This window comes from Vespa crabro, chromosome 24 (assembly GCF_910589235.1).
Source record: "Vespa crabro chromosome 24, iyVesCrab1.2, whole genome shotgun sequence".
Classification (NCBI taxonomy): domain Eukaryota; kingdom Metazoa; phylum Arthropoda; class Insecta; order Hymenoptera; family Vespidae; genus Vespa; species Vespa crabro.
Genome location: NC_060978.1, coordinates 836732 through 857086, shown reverse-complemented (window position 1 = coordinate 857086; position 20355 = coordinate 836732). Strand labels below are relative to the sequence as shown.

Genomic DNA, 20355 nt, shown 5'->3' with positions numbered 1-20355 from the left:
AACCAATACGGTCACTCTATCGAAGCGATATCTAGGACTATCGATCGCACCTATTTTCTGTCGAACGGTTAAACTCGTCGGTTGTTATCGTTGTTTTTGTCGTCTTCGTCGTCGTCGTCGTCGTCGTCGTCGTCGTCGTCGTCGTCGTCGTCATCCTCGTCGTCGTGTTATGTCGAAGGGCACGAATTCGTAAAGCTTCGGGAGGACTGCTAACTGACGTAATGAATTAATCCGTTTACATATTCCTTTGAAAGCATCTCGCGCCCGTGCAGTAGCATCCGCGTTCGCGCGCACCAGAGTTGTCAGAAATTCCAAGCTTCTTGATTATCCGCCGTACTAATTGCCGTTCCTTCCAGGAGATGGAGGAACGAAGTTTTTAATTAAAGGAGACCTCCTCGTCCTCCGTTTTCCTTTATCACTCTCTCTCTCTCTCACTCTCTCTCCCTCCCTCTTTCTCTCTCTCTCTCTCTCTCTCTCTCTCTCTCTCTCTCTCTCTCTCTCTTTCTACACAGCACGAATTCGCTTATATTTCTTCGTCCGTCTCGTTTAACTCAAGCACAAGGATATCTTCCAGCATCTGCCTTGAACTCAGACCAGCGGAAACTAAATTAGCCTAAAGAACACTTTACCTTCGATGAATCAGCAAGAAAAAGACGATTCGTGTGGTGGTCGCTCCAACTATTACCTCAACGTGTTTTTCCTTCTTCATCTTACTTTTATATATATATATATATATATATATATGTATGTATAACTTATCTTGTTCTTTAAGTTTTAAAAGCTTTCGGAATGGACGCCAAAAATTTTTGTTGTTATACCTACTTATCTAGGAGTGCGAAGTTCGAGTGGAAAAGTCGTTCCAGCACTTTATCGCGTACGTTTCAAGTTCGATTTGATCTCGATACGATATGCCCCGAGCCATGTTCGAGGAACATGAGCTTGCTCGTGCACAAAAGAAAGAAAGAGAGATAAAGAGAAAGAGAGAGAGAGAGAGAGAGAGAGAGAGAGAGAGAGAGAGAGAGACAAGGAAAGAAAGAAAGAAAGGAAGGAAGAAACGGTCGAAGATCCACAGGTACATTTTATAGGTAGTACTTGGACGATCTGCCACTTTTTTACGCGATAACGGAACGTAAACGTTCGTCGTTGTTTTAGAGTTGAGTCAGGCGAACATCTATACCTATAACTTTAGGCTAACATGTCTACCAACTTGTATGTGTAACATATATATATATATATATATATATATATACACATATGCGTGCGTATATATGTTTATGTAGCCTCTATATAATACATATAGTCTATATAAATAGAAGAGGATAGGATACTATGTGAGGTCAGAGATTTAAATTCCCTCGTTGCAATATCCGAGTCGTTTGATGTTACTTCCAAAGGCCAGACCGTACGGAAGCCAACTTGGAAATGGCTGCATCGTATACCGGACCAGCTTGTCCCCTTTCCTCTCTATTCCTCTCATCTCTTTCCTTTCTCTTCCTTCCCGCGAACTAACCGAGGCACCCGTTGGCGAACTGGAAGGTACGAGCCTCCGTATCTATGTGCATACATAATCGTAGGACTCGACCGTGCTTTCTCTCTCTCTCTCTCTCTTTCTCTTTTTCTCTCTCTCTCTCTCTCTCTCTCTCTTTCTCTCTCTCTCTCTTATAATGTTTTTGTTCCGCGTGTAGAGAAAATCATGGAGCATAGTATCTTCGTAGACGAATATTTTCGATCATTCAATATGGAATCAATTGAATGCATGTAACACGGTCCATAAATTCCCTTTATCCTCGAATCTCGTCTTCTTATCATCGATAACGTTTATGCACATTTCACTTACTGGATTACCCAGTTCGATCACGTTTAATCGATCGACGTCGTCTAGTTGTACCGAAGCCATCGAACAAGCTCGAATAATAGTCGAGACTCTCCTTTCAGAACTGGGAGGTGATGAATACGGCCGTGTTGACGGGACGGCAAGTGTCACAGGGGATGAAGGTTTTCATCGTCAGTCAAGCCGGCACCGTGGCCGACGTTACCTTACAATCCTCCTGTCATTCCGAGGACGAAAGTGTACTTAAGGTAAATGCTCTTATTAATGCTGCCATTATCGAGATATCGTCCGATATCGTTGATCTCGGAAACGTACGTTCTATATCGCAATACTATCAATTGAAGCATTCTATGAAAAGCCAGTGAATCGTGTGATATCGGTTTTTTTTTTTCACTCTCGCACGATCGAACAAGCACAAAGGATCAAAAAGCGAATGCTTCATAATATTTCTTTTTTTTTTATTTCCTTCCAAACCCCTTCCCGTCCCCACCACTACCATCACCACCATCACCACCACCACCAGGTATCCTCTTCGTGTAGCAGCGTCTACGTCGATGGTTCGGAAATTCGTGGATCGAGTAACGCCTCGGTTCTGGTTAAATACGGTACATATACTGGTTTGGCAAAGTTCACCGTTTGGATGCCCGAATTTCCATTGGAGGTGACGGTAGGAGATACAAGATTGAGTCAGATAAAGGGATGGAAGGTACCGGAGGAACATGCTATGGGCGCAAAAAGTAAGCGTAGCTTAAACGGGACGAATTTATCGAAGAACGAATCTAAGAACGGGGCTAGGACGAAGAAGAGAAGTGCCATAGCAACGGAATTAGAGGATTCAATGGAGGACACGTCGATGGACGTCGAGGACCCAGATATCGTATTGGAGGAGGACGAACAGGAAGAACGTTTCCGTGGCAACGATCATGGATGGGACACTATCAATGCGATCGACAGAAATCCACCAACGAATTGCCGATTGCGTTTTCAACAAAGTCCGATCGAGGTCCACGCGAGATTTCTCGCGACCGATCATGATTCCGGGAGGGTGTCCTATTTCGTTAATCGTCGTACATGGTTAAGAGTAACCGATTTGGTTGTCAGTATGCTTCGTGTATCTGACCCAAGAATAGCCACACTTCTGCAGGGTAGAATCGTTCAAGGTCGAAGCGTTGGGAGAACCGAAGTACAGGTTCTTTCACCTATCACCGGTCGAGTAATCGGTGCCAAGGAAGTCAGAGTTGGGAACGATCGGGTTTCGGTTTCTCGATTAACGGTAAGGGTCGTCTCAGGTCTTCAATTGAGCATCAGTCCGGACACGGCAATCGAGAATGGTTACGTCGCCGAGACATCGGTTACCAGAAGATTGACAGCGCAATATCAGGTAAAATTATTCTAGATTTTAATACGATATCATATTCAGTTCATTTAATCGTATTCAATCGATAACTTTTAAACCCGTAATTTCTCAATCATTCAACAGGAAGGTCTATTGGACATAGACGTAGAATTCTCGGACGGTTCTCGTACACCTTTGAGAGAGATCGCTGTAAGCGATTATCATTTGCTCGTTGAAAGTCTAGATCCGGAAGTGGTTGCTTTCGCGCCTATGGTGGCCTCCCATCATCCCCGAGTAATCGCCGTCGGCGAAGGAAGGGGCGATCTTTTGAGGGTCAGCCTTCAATTGGCAGATGCCTGTCGTCTTTCCGGTAGAAGATCAGGCAAAGCTTCTCAAAGAGCAGCGGTCGCTTCCCTGGCTAGTGCGTCGGCCAACGTCGAAGTAGATTTCTCCTCGAGCGACCTCGCTAATCGACCGGAATTCGTACAAAACGACGGCGGAGGCACCGTTGGTTCGCATCATCATCGAGAAAGGAAAACGAATCGTGGCGAGATGGCGCCGGATCTCCATGACATTCTTATCGGTAAATAGGTTCTGTACCCCTTTGGCAACAGACTTCTTTTCGATCTTTCATATTCAGCGCTTTTCTTTTATTTCATCTTATGATTTCTCTCCGCTTTGCACTCTTCCTTTCATGTTTCCTATTTGAAAGACATGACTGGATAGCATTAGGTTCAGCACTTTTCCTTCTTTCATTTCTATACTACTTTATTCCTCCTTTTCTTCTTCTTTTCTTTTTTCTTTTTTTCATTTATCCCTTTTCTCCTTTCTTCGTTCGTCTTTCGCTTCAAAGAAAACAAAAAAGAAAAAAGAAAGAAAAGAAAAGAAAAAGGCAAGAGACTTCGCGTTGTTTTGCTTGGGCTCGTAGTTCGATGAAACGAGAGAATAATTCGAATAAGTGCATGCATTAAGAAAACTCATCGGTGAACGATCGTTCAGGCATGGCCAACCGCAAGGTGTCCGGTATCAAGCGGTAGAGCGCGATTAGTGGCGGCTTCTTTTCTCACTCTTGCCCTCTCTCTTTCTGTCTCTTTGTTTTCTGTGCAAAGGGTTACCGCTGAAAGACGAGAACGAGCACGAGCACGAGCCTTTGGTGCAGGCGCGGCAGCACCTCACGGCTATAGCTAATGGCATGTCTTCAGGAGGAATGGGCGGTGTCGGGATACGGCATCACGGCGGATCCCGCATGAGTCCACTCGAGATCGGCATGTACGTCCTGCTGGCGGCCTTTTGCTTCGCGATCGTTGTCTTCGTCGTCTCCTGCGTTGTCTACGCGAGCAAGTTCAAGCCCCAATCCCCGGATTCTCCGCTGACCGGAAGTGCTGTCCCTGTTCTCTCCGGTGCTGCTAGGGCCAGGGCAGCAGCCAATCAACTCGCCTCGGGTAGAAGACCTCCTAGGGAATCTACGACCAACGCGCACGATTGGGTTTGGTTGGGACGGGCCACCCTCGAACGTGCCGCTTGTGGTCCTCAAATGGTATTTCAATGGACATTAATTACTTTAATTTTCTTTGAATTTTTAATTTATTTATTTAACGATGTATATTGATTCATTCACTTACACGATTACTTTAGGTGCACGTGACCAACAATCCTTTGGCCGGTGACGTCGAGGTAGAAACACCGGAATTAGGTACTTGCTTCGACAATCCAAATCATATCGAACTTCCATCGGCTGTTCAACGAACGAACAATACAGGTCCCATCGATAGCACGACCTATTGCAAGAGGGATAAATTGCCACGAAATAGTTTTGCGGTTAAATCCGCTCCGATTAAGCCATTACCGGCGAACAATGTGACTGCACCGACCGTGTCCACGGCAGGCTCAGTGCTAGTGACTACGCGTAACGAGTAAATTATTTTCTTAATTCTTCGTGATAAATCTGACAGTTATCGATTCTGATCTCGTTCTAATAACGAGTTTAATTCTTTATCAGTAACGAGGACGTACCACCGCCTTTGCCACCCCATGGAGTTTCAGCGAATTCGAGCGTGGCAGCAGCGGCCACGGCGGTCGCCGTTACAGCCGCTCCTATAAATGGCAGCAACAACAACAACAACAACAACAACGGAAACGAGGATTACAAGCCGCCTGTACCACCGCACAGAAACACCGGAATGATCGTTAGGCTGCCAGAAACACCTAGAAAGCATCGTCATCGTGCGTCCAGCAGTGGTAGCGCGTCCGGACATCACGCGAATCATCGGCACAATGCGAACAAGCAACTCCAACAGAATAACGTTGTTAAGCCACTAACGACGCAGCAACACGGTAAAGGTAGAGCGAACAGTCCAAAGGAGAATGGCGAGGAAGAGGAGGAGTTCGTCGAGTTGGTTAATCTCGACGACAAACAGCTACAACTACAACAACAACAATTACTACTACAACAGCAGCAACAACAACAACAACAACAGAATCCTTATTCGAAAGAGGCGAGGTCTAGAGAGGTGAAAAGGGCGACGATAGTCGGAAATCCTATGTTCTCCTCGTTTTCAACGTCAGCCGTCGCATCCTCTGTGAACGCTTCCACCACGACCATTGCCTCATCGTCGACCTCCCCGCCCTCCACGTCACCGTCCTCCAATAGTTCCTCCTCCTCCTCCTCGACGGCGTCCTCATCGTCTTCCCAGGAGCAGGAGGAGTCCGTCGCACTCGAAGACCTTAATCTCGGTATGGATTATAATCAGATCATGCAATACTTCGACAATTTGAAGGAATCGAACGCCTAGGTAGAAGAGTCCGACCTCATCGAAGGTCGTCCGTAGTAGTCAACGTCTATACGAAGCTCCGGGGTCCTCGCGTCGTCCTACATTCTTCCGATCTCCGAGCGCTTCCTCCTCGTCAATTGGTCTCGTTAGATACGTAGATTGACGAGAAGGGGTTGACTCGCGTCTGGCACCGATTTATAAAAAAGCTCGCCCGCGCGCTGATGGAGCTTTGCCATTGGAGATGACCCGTACGGATGTTTCGTATTCTAGACTAATAATCTAGTCAGCTTCCTAGCAGCACGTCAAGAGCATGCGTAAAGAGAAATACAGGTACACTAAGCGCGGATAACACTAACACGAAGACTGAACACGTTTACTACACTTACACATACTACATAATAGGTACACGTACTACGTATGGTATGTACACGCGAATAGAGGACACGACTAATACAGAGGCTTTATCCGACTGCCGGTGATGTGATAGGGTGATAGATCGATCCGAAAAAGAGAGAGGATATTATATGCCAATTATAATTATCCTTATAATGATATCGATGCTATTACGGATTTTGACGAATCGATCGATCGACTCATCCTCATATCACCGTTCTCGCCCCCGTATATCTTCTCGATCTCTCGCTCAAGCCTTTTCCCTTCAATTAATCCATAACCCTTCATCCCCCATCCCTGGCCCGTATTTTTGCGACTTCCCTTACCTTTGTCATTCGCGGGGCACCAAATTGCTGGTTCGTTACTCTTGCTTTCCCAGCAGTGCAGTCCAACGAGAAGACTTTGATCCGATGTTCCGATCTCGATTTTGATCTTCTCTCTCTCTCTCTCTCTCTCTCTCCCTCTGTCTCTCTCTTTCTCTCTCTCTCTCTATCTCATCTATCTATTTTCTAATTAATTATATATCGCCTTATCACACCATCATCACCTTTCTTCATCTATTTTCGTTTTCAATATTTTTCTTCGATGAAAATAATACACGACCTATTCATTCGTTTCTTATTCATATTTATTAACATTATCTTACTGTTAAAATTTATCTTTACTTATTTCATCAGTTATAATTTTCCCACCTATCTAGATACCTAAGAATCGGCGAAAAATAGTCTTCCTGTTCGGATTGGGTCAGAGGTCGAGATGACCGTCGCGATCGAAACTATCGGAAATCTCTGGTTGCGTTCCGCGTCGAAAAAAAAAAAAAAAAAAACAAGAAAATAAAAAAAAAAATCACACGTATATTTATTCGAGCCGATGGTGCGTCGTAATATTTGTAAATTTTGCTTTGTAAGACTGTGTACATATATATATTATATATATATATATATCGCGATAGCGCAGATTATTAATTACGGACTTACAGATTTAACTTTACATTTATATATGGCCGTAGCAAGCGAAGAGCATACATACATATATGATATATTTATATATATATATATATATATATATATATATATATATATATATATTACGTTAGATCGTAAGGGTCTTAGCGCGAGCCCTTCGATCTCGATTCGTCCTTTCCATATCAGTTACTACTGCGTGCGTGCTAGGTAATAACGACGACGAGAGCTATCGCACGCGCGCGTGATTTTTCTCTCCTCTCTTATTACGTCCCTCCCCGCTCGTCTTGAAACTTCCCTTTCAATAATCTCGAACGAAGACACGCACAGTACGCATATCCCCTTCGGAAAAAAAAAAGAACCCTCCTCCACCCAACCCTCAGTCCCTACAGCCACCCTGTTCTTCCTCTTCTTCGCGAATTCGTCGTTTCCCTTGCGAGAACTCGATCGTGCGCTTTCTCTCTTTGTTCCCGATCGTTGAAAAGGAAAAAGGATCGATACGATACTATTAAATGAAGAAGGGGGAAAAAAAAAGGAAAAGAAATAGAAATAGAAATAGAAATAGAAAAAGAGGAAAAGAGAAAAGTGCAAGATGCGATCGATCTTGATCCGAGGAACGGAAACGGGAAAAGGGAAAAAGGAAAAAGAAAAGAAAAGAAACAAAAAAAAAGAGAAAACGAAAAAAACTATCATTAATAGGCATCTAAGGACTACGTGTCTAAGTATGTATGTATCTGTAAGTTGTGTGTTAGCACGTCGCGTGGAATTATAGTGATAAAAATCGACGATAATGACAAACGACGTCCGATGAAACTGATCGCGCTTTAAAAAAAAAAAAAAAGAAAAAAAAAGAAAAAAAAAGAATCACACCTATGTAATCTATCTATAACGCGTAAGTATCGTCGGTGATCTACGGTCGCGTTATCTACATATGTAATTGTAAGTGCGCGGATCAGATGACGATCATTAATAATATAGACATCTCTAATTGGTGCAACGGAGAAATAATTCCGTGCCGAAATCGAGAAAACGTACATTAACCCGTCGAGAATCTAGTCTTATAGCGTAACTATTATATATATATATGTATATGTATATATATATAAACAATTAATTGTTTATATATATATATATACATATATATATATATATAAACAATTAATCGTCGTAACGCGCGATCTACGTTGCCTTTCGCCGTATGATGCGTTTCTTCGAGTCGCGAACGGCGGATCCATCGATCAGCGAAAGTTCCGAATGCATAAACATTGCTTTATTATATAAAGTGAGAAAGACTCGTTGTCAATGAATAAAATGAAAACGAATCAATCATATCGACTGCAGAGTGAGACGCGCGCTTTTTCTTCTTTATTTATTAAAATCCGCTCTCGCTCGGCCCATTTGTCGCACAGGAGAACAACATTGGCGGTCTTACCGATAAAAATAATTAACACTAACAATGTGCGTCAATGAGATCAATAATATTTACATTTAGAATGATCTAGAAATGATAAAGATTGTACGAAAAAAGTTGTCACGTGACGACGACCCATTGATGGGAAACATACTGACGGGTCTACTATGCGCCTTCGGATCTTTATTATGCGATCGAAAATTTAGAGAAAAAGAGAATTGAAAAGAAAAGAGAGAGAGAGAGAGAGAGAAAGAGAGAGAGAGAGAGAGAAGAAGAAAATGCACAGACGAAATGATAAACGTTCCGATATGATCTTTTGACGCGCTTTTAAAATAGAAACAAAAAGTTCCTTTCTTTCTACTCGTCGTACGTTCGGGAACATAGTATGCACGTTTTTCACGCGTTCTTCGATCGTCCTCCTTCGATCCTTCTCCTTCTCTTCCTTCTTCTTCTTCTTCTTCTTCTTCTTCTTCTTCTTCTTCTTCTTCTTCTACGCTTCGATTCTTACCTGAGTTTTAACGAAGAATATCCGTGGCCAATTAAAAAAATGGCAAATAACTTTTAACGGATGTATGTATGTATGTATTTATAAGGTCACCGAACGTAAAATCGCGCGTCATACCTCTCGGTGTAACTAAGTTCTTGCTGATTAGAGTTTATGATCATCGTAATGCTGTCTGCGTACACATAAACACACATTCCTTTGACATGGCGTCACCCTATCTACGTTAAATGTAATAAATACGGAATGAAGTATTTAAAAAAAAAAAAAAAAGCGCGTTATCGCTTGCGATTACGACAATGACAATGGGAGCGACAAATGACGCAATGATGACAACGACGGTGACGGCCACGTCCGTGATGACGGACTATAATATCTAAGGATTTGTTAGGGATATCTTGTCGTTAAATCCACTTAAATTTCATTCAAGCGCAATCATAAATATTAAATATTTCACTATTTTCACTATTGAGTCTACTGATATTTTTATTACTATTATTGTTGTTGTAATTATTATTATTATTATTCTCATCATCATCATCATCATCATCATCATCAACATCATCATAATAATCATCATCATCTTCATGCAATATAAGATCATTGCTATAGCGATCGTTTTTGGCATACTCATTATCATCATCGCCATCAACATCGTTGCCGTTACCGTTCTTGTTACAAACGTTTTTGTTGCTATTGTTGTTATTGCTGTTGTCACCATAAGACATATTACCGTCGTCAGCTTCGTCGTCGTCGTCGGCGTTGTTGGCGTCGGCGCCGGCGTCGCCGATACGCTAATTAAACAATAAGGTACGACTATCGCCTACTCAATGTACAATATGTAGTATTTACCTGTTGTTACCACCAAACCATCATCAAAGATATATAAAAATATTGTAATTGTAACATAATTGCATTGCCATAATTTATTCGTTACTTCATTATTCACATATTTTTCGAATCCCTTCCTTTCATTAAATTATTAAATCGCGTTTACTAAGGTAAGATATTTGACATATCGGATATTATTTATTAGTATTTATTCCGTATTAGATATAAATGATTTATTAATAAGTAATATTTAATTAAAGGGTACCCATTTAAATTTAATACTATTTAATTTATATATATTTATTGTACCATCTTTTGTCAAACGGCGATATCCAATTATGACAACCACCAATATTATTCTGAATAATATATTTCCACGTCCAAGGATTCAAATTAGCTTCCTCTTTTTGTTTTTCTTTTTCCGCCATTTTATCTAATATTTCTTGACTAACAGCCATAGCTTTAAATGGACATTTGGCTGCTATATCTTCTAATACTTTCTTTACCTAATGAATGTAACAATATTAAGTATTACACTTTGTGTTTTACTCTATTTCAAATATAAGATAATTAAATAAAATAATTACGCACTTGAAAATATTGTATATCCCCGCCAATTTCCACAATTACTCTTCCAGCTTTAATTGGAGTAACATAATGATCTATCGATCCTTTACCACTTCCCATACGTGAACCTTGGCTCTGTACAAAGCAATTTTATTAATTGATTGATACGTACTATAAAATAAATAACACGGGTTTTTTTTCTTTTCTTTTCTTTTTTTTTTTTTTTATACAACCTTCTTAGTAACAGGTTGCCATGGTGCATCAACACGCCAGATAGCAAATATATCATTAAAATTAAATTTACGTAAAAGCGTCATACGTATCATTTCAAAATGACCATATTTTAATCTTCCACCTCCTGTAGCCTATAAATTATATACGGTCATAAAATTTTTAATAATTTTATTACTCAACCTTCTTAAAAATATTTTCCGTGATTAAACGTATTAAATTCTTTTTATTATTATTATTATTATTATTATTTTAAATATATAAACTCACTATAATTCCATATTGCTTGTGTAATAAAGTATTGTGTACAGTTTCTGGTCCACGCATTAATTTTAATTTCTTTTGCATTTTAAAAGGACGTAAATTTGATGGATATTGCGGGACTTTTTCCATAATTTTAAGTTTATTTTTCTCAGGATATTCAACATCTTAAAAATATACACATTGATATTTGTTATTATATTAATGCAAATAAATTTGTAAAGTTAATAAGAATAAAACTTACTTCGAATCTTAACAGGTGGATTAAATATTTTTAATCCTTTTCTTTGGATAAATATCACAGCGGAATTATTTTCTATTAAAACGAAAGAAAAATATTATAATTTATTACGTTTAAAACATTTGACATAACCTTAAATCATATCGTTTATGCTTTTTGTTACTTACTAGAAAGAAATGATCGTACTGCATTTTTTAATGTTTGCATGATCATAAATTTTATAAACGACTGATTTTTAATTTATAATTAATATTATATAATATAATTCATATAAATTTAAATCTTAAATGGACCAAACAATTGGTACACAACAGTCATATAAGCTCTCGTCTAAAAACCTTCGAATTACAATTCAAAAGTAATGTCGCACGTAGTAATAATTTCATTCATTGTCGAATATTTATCATGTCGCTGATCATATTAGAAATAATTTAATTAAAAAAAAGCATCGTAAATTTTCGAAACGATTAACAAAAAAAAGTGTTCATTGCCCCTTCCCCCTCCCCCATTAAATTATAATTAAATAATTATTAATCATAAATCTGGTAAGAAAATTATAAAACTAAGATAAAAACCACTAGATTTACGAGAATGTTCATTGGTCTTTTAACGCGTAACACGTAATAGTAACAATTGGATTTTATTAACAAATATATTAAACATCTTTCCTTTTTTTTTTCTTTTTTCTCTCTCCTTTTTTTCTTTTTTTTTCTTTTTTTTCGTTATAACGCTCATAATTAAAGAAGGAATCGTCGTTTATTCGCTAATCTTATCGTGATCAATCTGATAATATCCATGTGAAAATCAATTTACGAAATATTTACTTTATCTAGTGAATGTAACTAAAAATAGTATCTATATAGTGATTCAATTGACTCACGTAGCAGCATGACACGAGTTTTGTGGTTCCGGAGCTCAAGCGAGCAATGAAAAGAGTGACAAAACAGAAAGTGAACGAACCGTGTTCTATGAGAGCGTGTGTGATTGCACACAGTGTTATGTCTTGACTTGCTTTATAATCGAGTCTTGTAATTTTTACAAATTTCCGTCAGGAAAATAAATAAACAATAAAGGAGGACGGCCGTGTGATCTGTGTATTGTTGAAAATAGATAAAGCTTTGAGATGGCCGGTGCAATGTTGTTTGAGCGGGCACAAGCTGTATCGATGACAAATCGCAGCGAGGGTATTTCATTACTAAATGAGATCGTATCCGATCCTAATATCGGTTTAGCCGAAGATGACGAAGAAAGCATCAGGGTCAAGGAGCAGGGTATATTACATCTTGGTGAACTTTATAAGAAGGAGGGCAAGGCAAAAGAGTTAGCTGAACTTATCAAAGCAACTAGACCATTTCTTAGTCTCATAAGCAAAGCGAAAGCTGCTAAGCTAGTAAGATCCTTAGTAGATTTCTTCCTGGACTTGGAGGCCGGAATTGGTATCGAGGTAATCATCGATAATTGTTTTATTAATGATAGATAATATTTAGAACATTGTTTTATGTAGTTTGTTTAGGTTACAAATGCTCTTTAAATATAAGCTAAATTCTATTAATTGTGCATTTTTATTGACAATGATATGTTATCATTGTCAATAAATTTTATAAAATTATATGTATATATAAATATATATATATATATATATATATGTATATACATATATGTATATATTGATTATATATACTGATAAGATAATTTCTTTATTTAGGTACAATTGTGCAAAGAATGTATAGAGTGGGCAAAAGAAGAACGTAGGACATTTTTAAGGCAATCATTAGAAGCACGATTAATAGCTCTTTATTTCGATACTGGCATGTTCAGTGAAGCTTTGCAATTGGGTTCTGCTCTTCTAAAAGAACTTAAAAAGTTAGATGACAAACAATTGCTTGTTGAGGTTCAATTATTAGAGAGCAAAACATATCATGCATTAAGTAATTTAGCTAAAGCAAGGGCAGCTCTTACTAGCGCTAGAACCACTGCCAATGCAATTTATTGTCCACCAAAAATGCAGGCTGCTTTGGATCTACAATCTGGAATTTTACATGCTGCTGATGAACGTGATTTTAAAACTGCCTATTCGTACTTTTATGAAGCATTCGAAGGGTAAAATATTATAATTAATATTTATATTAATTATTAAATTTATTATATTATTATAAATTAATAATATAACAATTTGATCTATTCATTGTGTATTATATTGTAGGTATGATAGCGTTGAAAGTCCTAAAGCATTAACGGCATTGAAATATATGTTATTATCCAAGATCATGTTGCGTACACCTGAAGATGTTCAATCTATTATGTCTGGAAAATTAGCTGTCAAATATGCCGGACGTGATTTGGATGCTATGCGTGCTGTTGCTGAAGCCAGTCATCGACGTTCTTTAGCTGACTTTCAAACAGCAGTCAAACAATACCGACAAGAATTAGAGGATGATGTAATTGTGCGTGCTCATTTAGGTTCTCTTTACGATGCTATGTTAGAACAGAATTTGTGTCGTTTGGTTGAACCTTATTCTCGTGTACAGGTACAATATTGTATAAACGATATAAATCTATTTATTAAAAACAATTAACTTTTCTAATCATGATAATTGTACTTTTTAGGTGAGTCATATTTCTTCATGCATATCTTTACCACTTGCACAAGTAGAAAAGAAGTTATCGCAGATGATATTGGATAAAAAATTGAAAGGGGTCCTTGATCAAGGAGAAGGCGTTTTAATTGTATTTGAAGATACACCTCGTGACAAAACATACGAAATTGCGTTAGAAACAATACACAGCATGGGAAAAGTAGTCGACACGCTTTACCAGAAAGCCAAGAAACTTACCTAGCCCTGTTTAACATATATTTATATAAGCAAAGTTTATTATAATTATTCTTATCATCATACTTAGTTTCTGGTCATAAAATACAAATTAATTGTTTCCTTTACATCTAACATAAAGCAGCTGAAGTTATTGCAATACAAATTATTCATTTGCCACTTCATTCTTGCGGATATATTGTAATTAATAATAGTTAAAAATATTTTGTAAGTAATAAATCTGAAATGATTAACTTACATGAGTCCTGATTTATTATCTTACACATTGGTATACTTTGTCATATGAGTACATACAATTTTCAATTGATTTATCATGTTGTTATTTAATTAGAAAATAAACTATTTAACGTGTGAAATGTAAATCATAAATAATAGGTTATTTATTTCATCAGATCCCTTTTTTAATAATAATATAACAATTATCGTTCGGCTCAATTTTTTTTTCACTCCTTTTTTCTTTTTTTTTCTTTTTTTGTTTTTTTTTTTTTTTTGTTTTTTTTTAATACATCTACTTTTTAATATGCTTATTTTTATATATCATTATTTGTATGTATATGTATATATATATGGAATTTCGAATTGTATATTAAAAATTAAATAATTTTTCGTACATTATTCCATTTTCTTTGACTTTAAATATAGAATATGCATCATTTCAGAAATAATAATAACATCCTTTTATATTTTTATCTCTCAGGTCATAAGAACAAAAATTCATTCAAAATTTGCTATATATGTATATATGTATATAAGAACGGCTAGATACTTTTTTGTAAAATTTTATATAATAGAATTTTGTTCTATAATAAGTATATATTTTCATTAAATATTTGTATGTTATATCGAATTGTAAATACAAATGAAAAATTTAACAACTTATCGACGATCAATTTTCAAATCATTAACGGCAAGTAACATTAAAGATTCTCATTTGATATCGGAGTACGTATAGGTAATCTCACTTCCTGTTTGAAGTTGCACGTTTTAACAAAGAAGTAGTGTGATTGTACTTAATAAAGCTTTTTTTTTATAAAACGTATAATGGCGGATGCTACAGCAGAAAAGGTAAATTGTTTATTCGTTTAAGATATTTTATTATCGTCTCTAGAAAATATTAATAGATAAATTGTCGTTATCGTTAATTCTTCAGTACTATTAAATTGTTTAGGTTAAGTCATCTAATTCACCGGCTTTATAAGTCAGAGAACTTTTTCATTCATCATAATGTTTAATCGATAGAATTATTACCGACATATTTAATTCATTTAATCCTTGATCATTCGATGAAACGTTAATTCTTATCTCGAATGTATATGGTTTCAATGTATTTGTAGCTTCATATTCGCATATGTATTTACACAACACGTGAGAATGTATACGTGCGAAGTCTCGCGCGCGCGTGCGCGTGCGAGCGATTTCGCATACATTTGTAGTAATGATCAAACCTTTATGCGATATAAGAAAATGAAAACTTCATTATCAAAGTTACAATAGCTAATTTATATTTTTAAATAGTTGTATATTAATAAAATGATATAATTCTTTATTGTTCTTTAAGTTGATATTTTTTTTCCAGATTGAAACAAATTTTAGATTGAAAAATTTATACTGTTAATAAATATAATTATAATACCTTTGTCAAGAAAATCATTTATAATAATCATAGTATATATACATTAAGATTGCTAGTTTGTAAAAATACGAGTAAATTTGATTTGATTTTTTTCTTTAATAATTATAAGTTTTACTTAGACACAAAATATGTATTAAGTATTAAAATTTGTGTGTTCCATATTCCTTTGTTATTATACATTTATTAGCTATTATATAGGAAGAAAAATAAAGCATTATCTGATATGGCTTTTATATACGCTTGAAGTCTGATATTTATTGACAATTTTTAAACAAATGAAAATTTTATAACCTTTCACTCTTAAATATATTAACAACATGTGAATTTACATTCTAGCTATAAATTTTATAAATTTAAGTTTATACCATATACAAGGATTTTTATGACAATAAGATATTAATAATTTAAATTTTATAATAAATGATTCCAACGCTATTTCAATCAATTTCTAAAAATGAATCAGTATTGTTAAAAGATTCGTTTTCAGAAAAGCAAGATCTTATTAACAATGAGTCAAAAAAGGTTTGCATTAATATCTGTAATAATGATCATATTAATATATAGTTTTATATTATAAATTATTTTTATATGAAATTAAATTTAAGGACAAACAATTTAATTGTAAAAATTAATTTCAAACATATTGTTTTGAATCTGTATTAATTGAATCATAAGCACGCATTTATCCTTTAAGTTTATCTTACAGGTTCAAGAATACAAGGATTCTCTTAAAACTAAGGTAAACCTCTTTTACCCATTGTGTGTAAGTAACTTGATTCGTCTTTTTTTCTCTTTTTCTTTTTCTTTTCTTTTTTTCTTTCTCTCTCTCTTTTTTTTTTTTTTTTGTTTTTATTGAAATACAGAAACATTAATTTTTTTTATTACTTTGATAATCATTTATTGATTACTGTACAATATAAAACGAATCAAGTAATGCCATATGTATAGAATTGGTATAACATCTGTAATATCGAGCATACAATCTTTATGTGTCATTCAGGCAGAACAGCTATTAATAACAGGATTCCCAGAGAAGATCGTAAAATTAAATGAATTATTGGAAACGCCTGGTTTCCGTAATCGCAAATTGACAGATGTTCATCAAGACTTAAATGTGCCCATTCCAGACCCTATAGTTCTTAATCATTCCGAAGATGGACCTATTACGAAAAAAATTAAAATGGACAATAGTGTGGATGAAACTAGCGGAACCAAAGTTATGATACTTCCCAATGGACCAGTACCATGTAATAAACCTTTATGTGAATTAATTCATGTAGTGAAACCATATATCAGACAACTTTTGGAGGATTCTAATCTGGTACGACATAACAATTTTTATTTAATTAATACAAATCAATAATTAAAGTTTAAAATTAATTTTAATAATTATAACGTTGTTAAATTTTTAGTTAAAAATGTGGATTTCTTTTTTGATTCCAAAAATTGAAGATGGTAATAATTTTGGTGTATCAATTCAGGAAGATACGCTCGCAGAAATACAATCTGTAGAGAGTGAGGCCGCTGCATTCTTTGATCAAATCTCTAGGTTTGTTTTAATATATTCTATGTCCTTATAATTTATATAAGAACTGGGTATATCTTTTATCTTTTTTTTCTTTCTTTTTTCCTTTTTTTTTCTTTTTTTTTTCTTTTTTTCTTTTCTTTTTTTTTTTTTTTTTTTTTTTTTTTCTATTCCCTCAGGTATTTTATCTCTCGAGGAAAAATCGTTAGTAAAGTTGCAAAATATCCACACATCATTGATTATAGAAGAGCCATTCAAGAATTAGATGAAAAAGAATATGTGAGTTTGTGGCTTGTAATGTGTGAAGTCCGCAATCGCTACTGTTCATTACATGATCTCGTTATCAAAAACTTGGAAAAGATAAAAAAACCACGCTCTTCCAATGCGCAATCTCTCTACTAAACATATGAGTATTTCCTGTATATGTGTACAGGATGGTCGAAGTGCAAAAATAATCGCATTAAAGGAGCGTGCCTAAAACTTTATGATAGGAGAGAATAAAGCTCAACCAACCATTGCCATCCGCTCTACCATATTAGATATTGACTCTAATGCCTTGACATTAGTCCATCATTCTTTCGACCAATTACAGTACTATGGATTAACCACATAGTTGCCTCACACATATTACACGGAGAATATGGTTTTAGCTTATTTATATGCAGAAAGGTTGATGTAGCTGAGATTATTGTAAACAGTAATAAGAAAGAGCATCGAAACCTAATATTGTTCTATACTTTCTTAACGTTCATGTTGGGGTTGTATGGTTCTATATTCAGATCATTGTTAAAGTGCTCCAATATACTTATCACCGATTTTACAGGATTTAGGAATTTCATTTGATCTGTTTTTTCTTTTTTTTTTTTTTTTTTTGATTCATTATATAAAGTTTATCGGTGAATTAAATGATATAATAAATTTGTACAATAGTATAGAAAAATTCAAACATTTTTATGAGAAAATATCTTAAAGGTCATATTGTATTTAATTTAGAATTATCTCTAAACGTATGATCTGTAATTTTACATTAATAAAAATATCAAAAATATGAAACGAAGCGTGATGTAAAAAGAAAACAAAAACAAAAAGATAAAATGAACTTTCTTAATCATCGGTGATATTCATTTATAACTGTATAAAGTAGAATATGGAATAAATATGCGCAATTATATGATTAGTGTGTCATACACTATTATTAATTCAGTATTTACACTTATTATCATGAATGCAACTTTTGCCTTTATTGCAAGTATTTTTTACATTAATTGAGGCGTAATGATGGATGATATGGCAAGATTAAAAAGATTTTCCCAATGTCTTAATAAATGATACATGAAATGTCATATATCATTGATCTACAATGAGTTAATTTAAACTTGTGAATGTATTAAAAGCGACACAACCAGATTATTTAAATAAAAATTTCTTCAGTAAATAATACAGTTTCCTTAGCCGTGGTATATAAAGTTTAATTAATTACTGGTTCTTTTTTTTTTCTTTTTTTTTTTTTTTATTTTATCTTATTTTCTTCAGCATTTTCTTCTTCTCTGTATATGAAGAAATGATAAGTTAAAAAAGGAAACATACAAACGTTATTTACATTTTACTGAGATTGTAAATAATATATTATCTTGTACACATAATTGAATATTTTGGAATGACAAAAAGACGCTTTGTACGCTCCTTGAGGGAAAAAAACAAACAAAACAAAACAAAAGAAAAATATGTATACATCATTGTAAAACATTTTGTGTCTTTTGGAAAGGACAGTCCAATTGATGTATCAAGAATTTAACGTAGTATTCATTATATTTTTTGTCACAATGCATCTTATATCATTCATGATTTGTTTTGCTTATATTACTGATTAACTATTCTGGAATAAACAATTATTCCAATAATGAAGAACTTAAAAAAAAAAAAAAAAGAAAAAAATTATGTATTTTGTATCAATCCTTGATCAGTTACAAGCATTGTAGTAGTTATTAAATTTTTAAATTGTCGAGATAATATTAATAAAATAAAACTTGACATTCAATATTTGATACAATTTCATTTCAATGATATTATAAGTTAAATAATATAAAGCTCGTTTCTTTTGCCTCTCGACATTCTTTTTGCATTCATTTTAATTATTCCTCTGCACGTTGGTTTTTCTCTTTTTCTTTTCTTTCTTCTTTTTTTTTTTTTCATTTTTTTTTTCTTTTCCAAATATTTACTCAAAAAGTGTACCAGCGAATATATTAAGATTCTCTGCTTCTGTTTTTACCAAAAGAAATATTACTAAATCTTAATTTTTGATTGAATGTTTTACGAAAATATTGATATTTATTATGTCAGTTAATAAACATTTTATTGGAAAATGACGTATCTTGATAAATCTTGATAATGTTGGGTTGTAATTTAATAATGATCTTTAAATGTTATTTAAATCGATCCATTGTTAAAAAAAAAAATTTGAATCGGTCGGTATTACAGAACGTACTTTTAATTAATTGTGTAACGATTGCACTATATTGTTTCTAATTTCATTTTATATAATTTTCTATGTCATATTAATGCACAACAAATATTATACCTTGTATATATATACACACGTTTATTTTTATAAAATTTTATAGGCAGATATTAAATATTTTGATTTCTTTTTTATAAACATCCTTTTTATAAATATTCGTTTGGTTATATAGTAAAAAAAACAAATTGTATTTCTTTTTTACTATAAAACTTCATATTGTAAGTTACTATTTGTGTTTATTGTCTTGACGAATAATAATAATAATAATAATAATAATAATAATAATAATAAAAAAATAAATAAATAAAAAACAAAACAAAAACAAAACATAAATTAGTCACTAAGGTAGTAAGTTGCATTGTAACAAATAGAAAAAGAAGAAAAAGAAAATGATTACGTACTTATCATGTAATTTTTCATAAAATAATTAAAGTTCAATATATAGTAATATTTGAAATCATTGTTTACATTTTAAATGCCCTTCAAAAATAAAACAAATAACAATTATTTA

The 20355-nt window shown here is 34.5% G+C and overlaps 4 protein-coding genes across 5 annotated transcripts in view; 3 read left to right on the top strand and 1 right to left on the bottom strand.

Moving 5' to 3' along the window:
- LOC124432271 overlaps nucleotides 1-10117 on the top strand; it is a 96973-nt gene extending 86856 nt beyond the window's left edge. Inside the window, exons 5-10 of one of the 2 annotated variants that reach the window (XM_046981055.1) lie at nucleotides 1936-2079; nucleotides 2355-3212; nucleotides 3312-3750; nucleotides 4370-4704; nucleotides 4803-5080; nucleotides 5167-10117. In XM_046981055.1, the coding sequence (XP_046837011.1) occupies nucleotides 1936-2079; nucleotides 2355-3212; nucleotides 3312-3750; nucleotides 4370-4704; nucleotides 4803-5080; nucleotides 5167-5959 (2847 nt within the window). In that variant the 3' untranslated portion in view covers nucleotides 5960-10117. Of the gene's footprint in view, nucleotides 1-1935; nucleotides 2080-2354; nucleotides 3213-3311; nucleotides 3751-4276; nucleotides 4705-4802; nucleotides 5081-5166 lie in introns of both variants that reach the window. The other variant, XM_046981054.1, reaches the window with a different exon arrangement.
- On the bottom strand, nucleotides 8035-11820 carry LOC124432274 (39S ribosomal protein L16, mitochondrial). The gene is made up of 6 exons (XM_046981061.1): nucleotides 11505-11820; nucleotides 11341-11412; nucleotides 11106-11263; nucleotides 10838-10969; nucleotides 10629-10739; nucleotides 8035-10543 (listed from the first exon to the last, which is right to left on the bottom strand). The coding sequence occupies exons 1-6, from the start codon at nucleotides 11548-11550 to the stop codon at nucleotides 10328-10330; spliced, it is 735 nt and encodes a 244-aa protein (XP_046837017.1). The 5' UTR covers nucleotides 11551-11820; the 3' UTR covers nucleotides 8035-10327.
- A 421-nt stretch (nucleotides 11821-12241) lies between these two features.
- Nucleotides 12242-14405, top strand: LOC124432272 (26S proteasome non-ATPase regulatory subunit 11). Its single transcript, XM_046981056.1, has 4 exons — nucleotides 12242-12781; nucleotides 13043-13437; nucleotides 13541-13865; nucleotides 13945-14405. The coding sequence occupies exons 1-4, from the start codon at nucleotides 12461-12463 to the stop codon at nucleotides 14173-14175; spliced, it is 1272 nt and encodes a 423-aa protein (XP_046837012.1). The 5' UTR covers nucleotides 12242-12460; the 3' UTR covers nucleotides 14176-14405.
- A 687-nt stretch (nucleotides 14406-15092) lies between these two features.
- Nucleotides 15093-20301, top strand: LOC124432239 (proteasome activator complex subunit 3). Its single transcript, XM_046980977.1, has 5 exons — nucleotides 15093-15233; nucleotides 16508-16540; nucleotides 16802-17122; nucleotides 17214-17350; nucleotides 17506-20301. Exons 1-5 carry the CDS (start codon nucleotides 15210-15212, stop codon nucleotides 17726-17728), a joined length of 738 nt encoding a protein of 245 aa, XP_046836933.1. The 5' UTR covers nucleotides 15093-15209; the 3' UTR covers nucleotides 17729-20301.
- The last annotated feature ends 54 nt before the right edge of the window (nucleotides 20302-20355 follow it).

What these genes read in the sequence shown, in the direction of transcription:
- LOC124432274 (XM_046981061.1), bottom strand. Translation starts at nt 11,550, where the DNA reads ATGATCATGCAAACATTAAAAAATGCAGTACGATCATTTCTTTCTA. An exon ending in TCCACCTGTTAAGATTCGAA is followed by an intron (nt 11,264 to 11,340) that starts GTAAGTTTTATT and finishes TATATTTTTAAG; the next exon opens with ATGTTGAATATCCTGAGAAA. An exon ending in GGCAACCTGTTACTAAGAAG is followed by an intron (nt 10,740 to 10,837) that starts GTTGTATAAAAA and finishes TGCTTTGTACAG; the next exon opens with AGCCAAGGTTCACGTATGGG.
- LOC124432239 (XM_046980977.1), top strand. Translation starts at nt 15,210, where the DNA reads ATGGCGGATGCTACAGCAGAAAAG. An exon ending in CGGATGCTACAGCAGAAAAG is followed by an intron (nt 15,234 to 16,507) that starts GTAAATTGTTTA and finishes TTTATCTTACAG; the next exon opens with GTTCAAGAATACAAGGATTC. An exon ending in TTCTTTGATCAAATCTCTAG is followed by an intron (nt 17,351 to 17,505) that starts GTTTGTTTTAAT and finishes CTATTCCCTCAG; the next exon opens with GTATTTTATCTCTCGAGGAA.
- LOC124432272 (XM_046981056.1), top strand. Translation starts at nt 12,461, where the DNA reads ATGGCCGGTGCAATGTTGTTTGAGCGGGCACAAGCTGTATCGATGACA. An exon ending in AGGCCGGAATTGGTATCGAG is followed by an intron (nt 12,782 to 13,042) that starts GTAATCATCGAT and finishes TTCTTTATTTAG; the next exon opens with GTACAATTGTGCAAAGAATG. An exon ending in AACCTTATTCTCGTGTACAG is followed by an intron (nt 13,866 to 13,944) that starts GTACAATATTGT and finishes TGTACTTTTTAG; the next exon opens with GTGAGTCATATTTCTTCATG.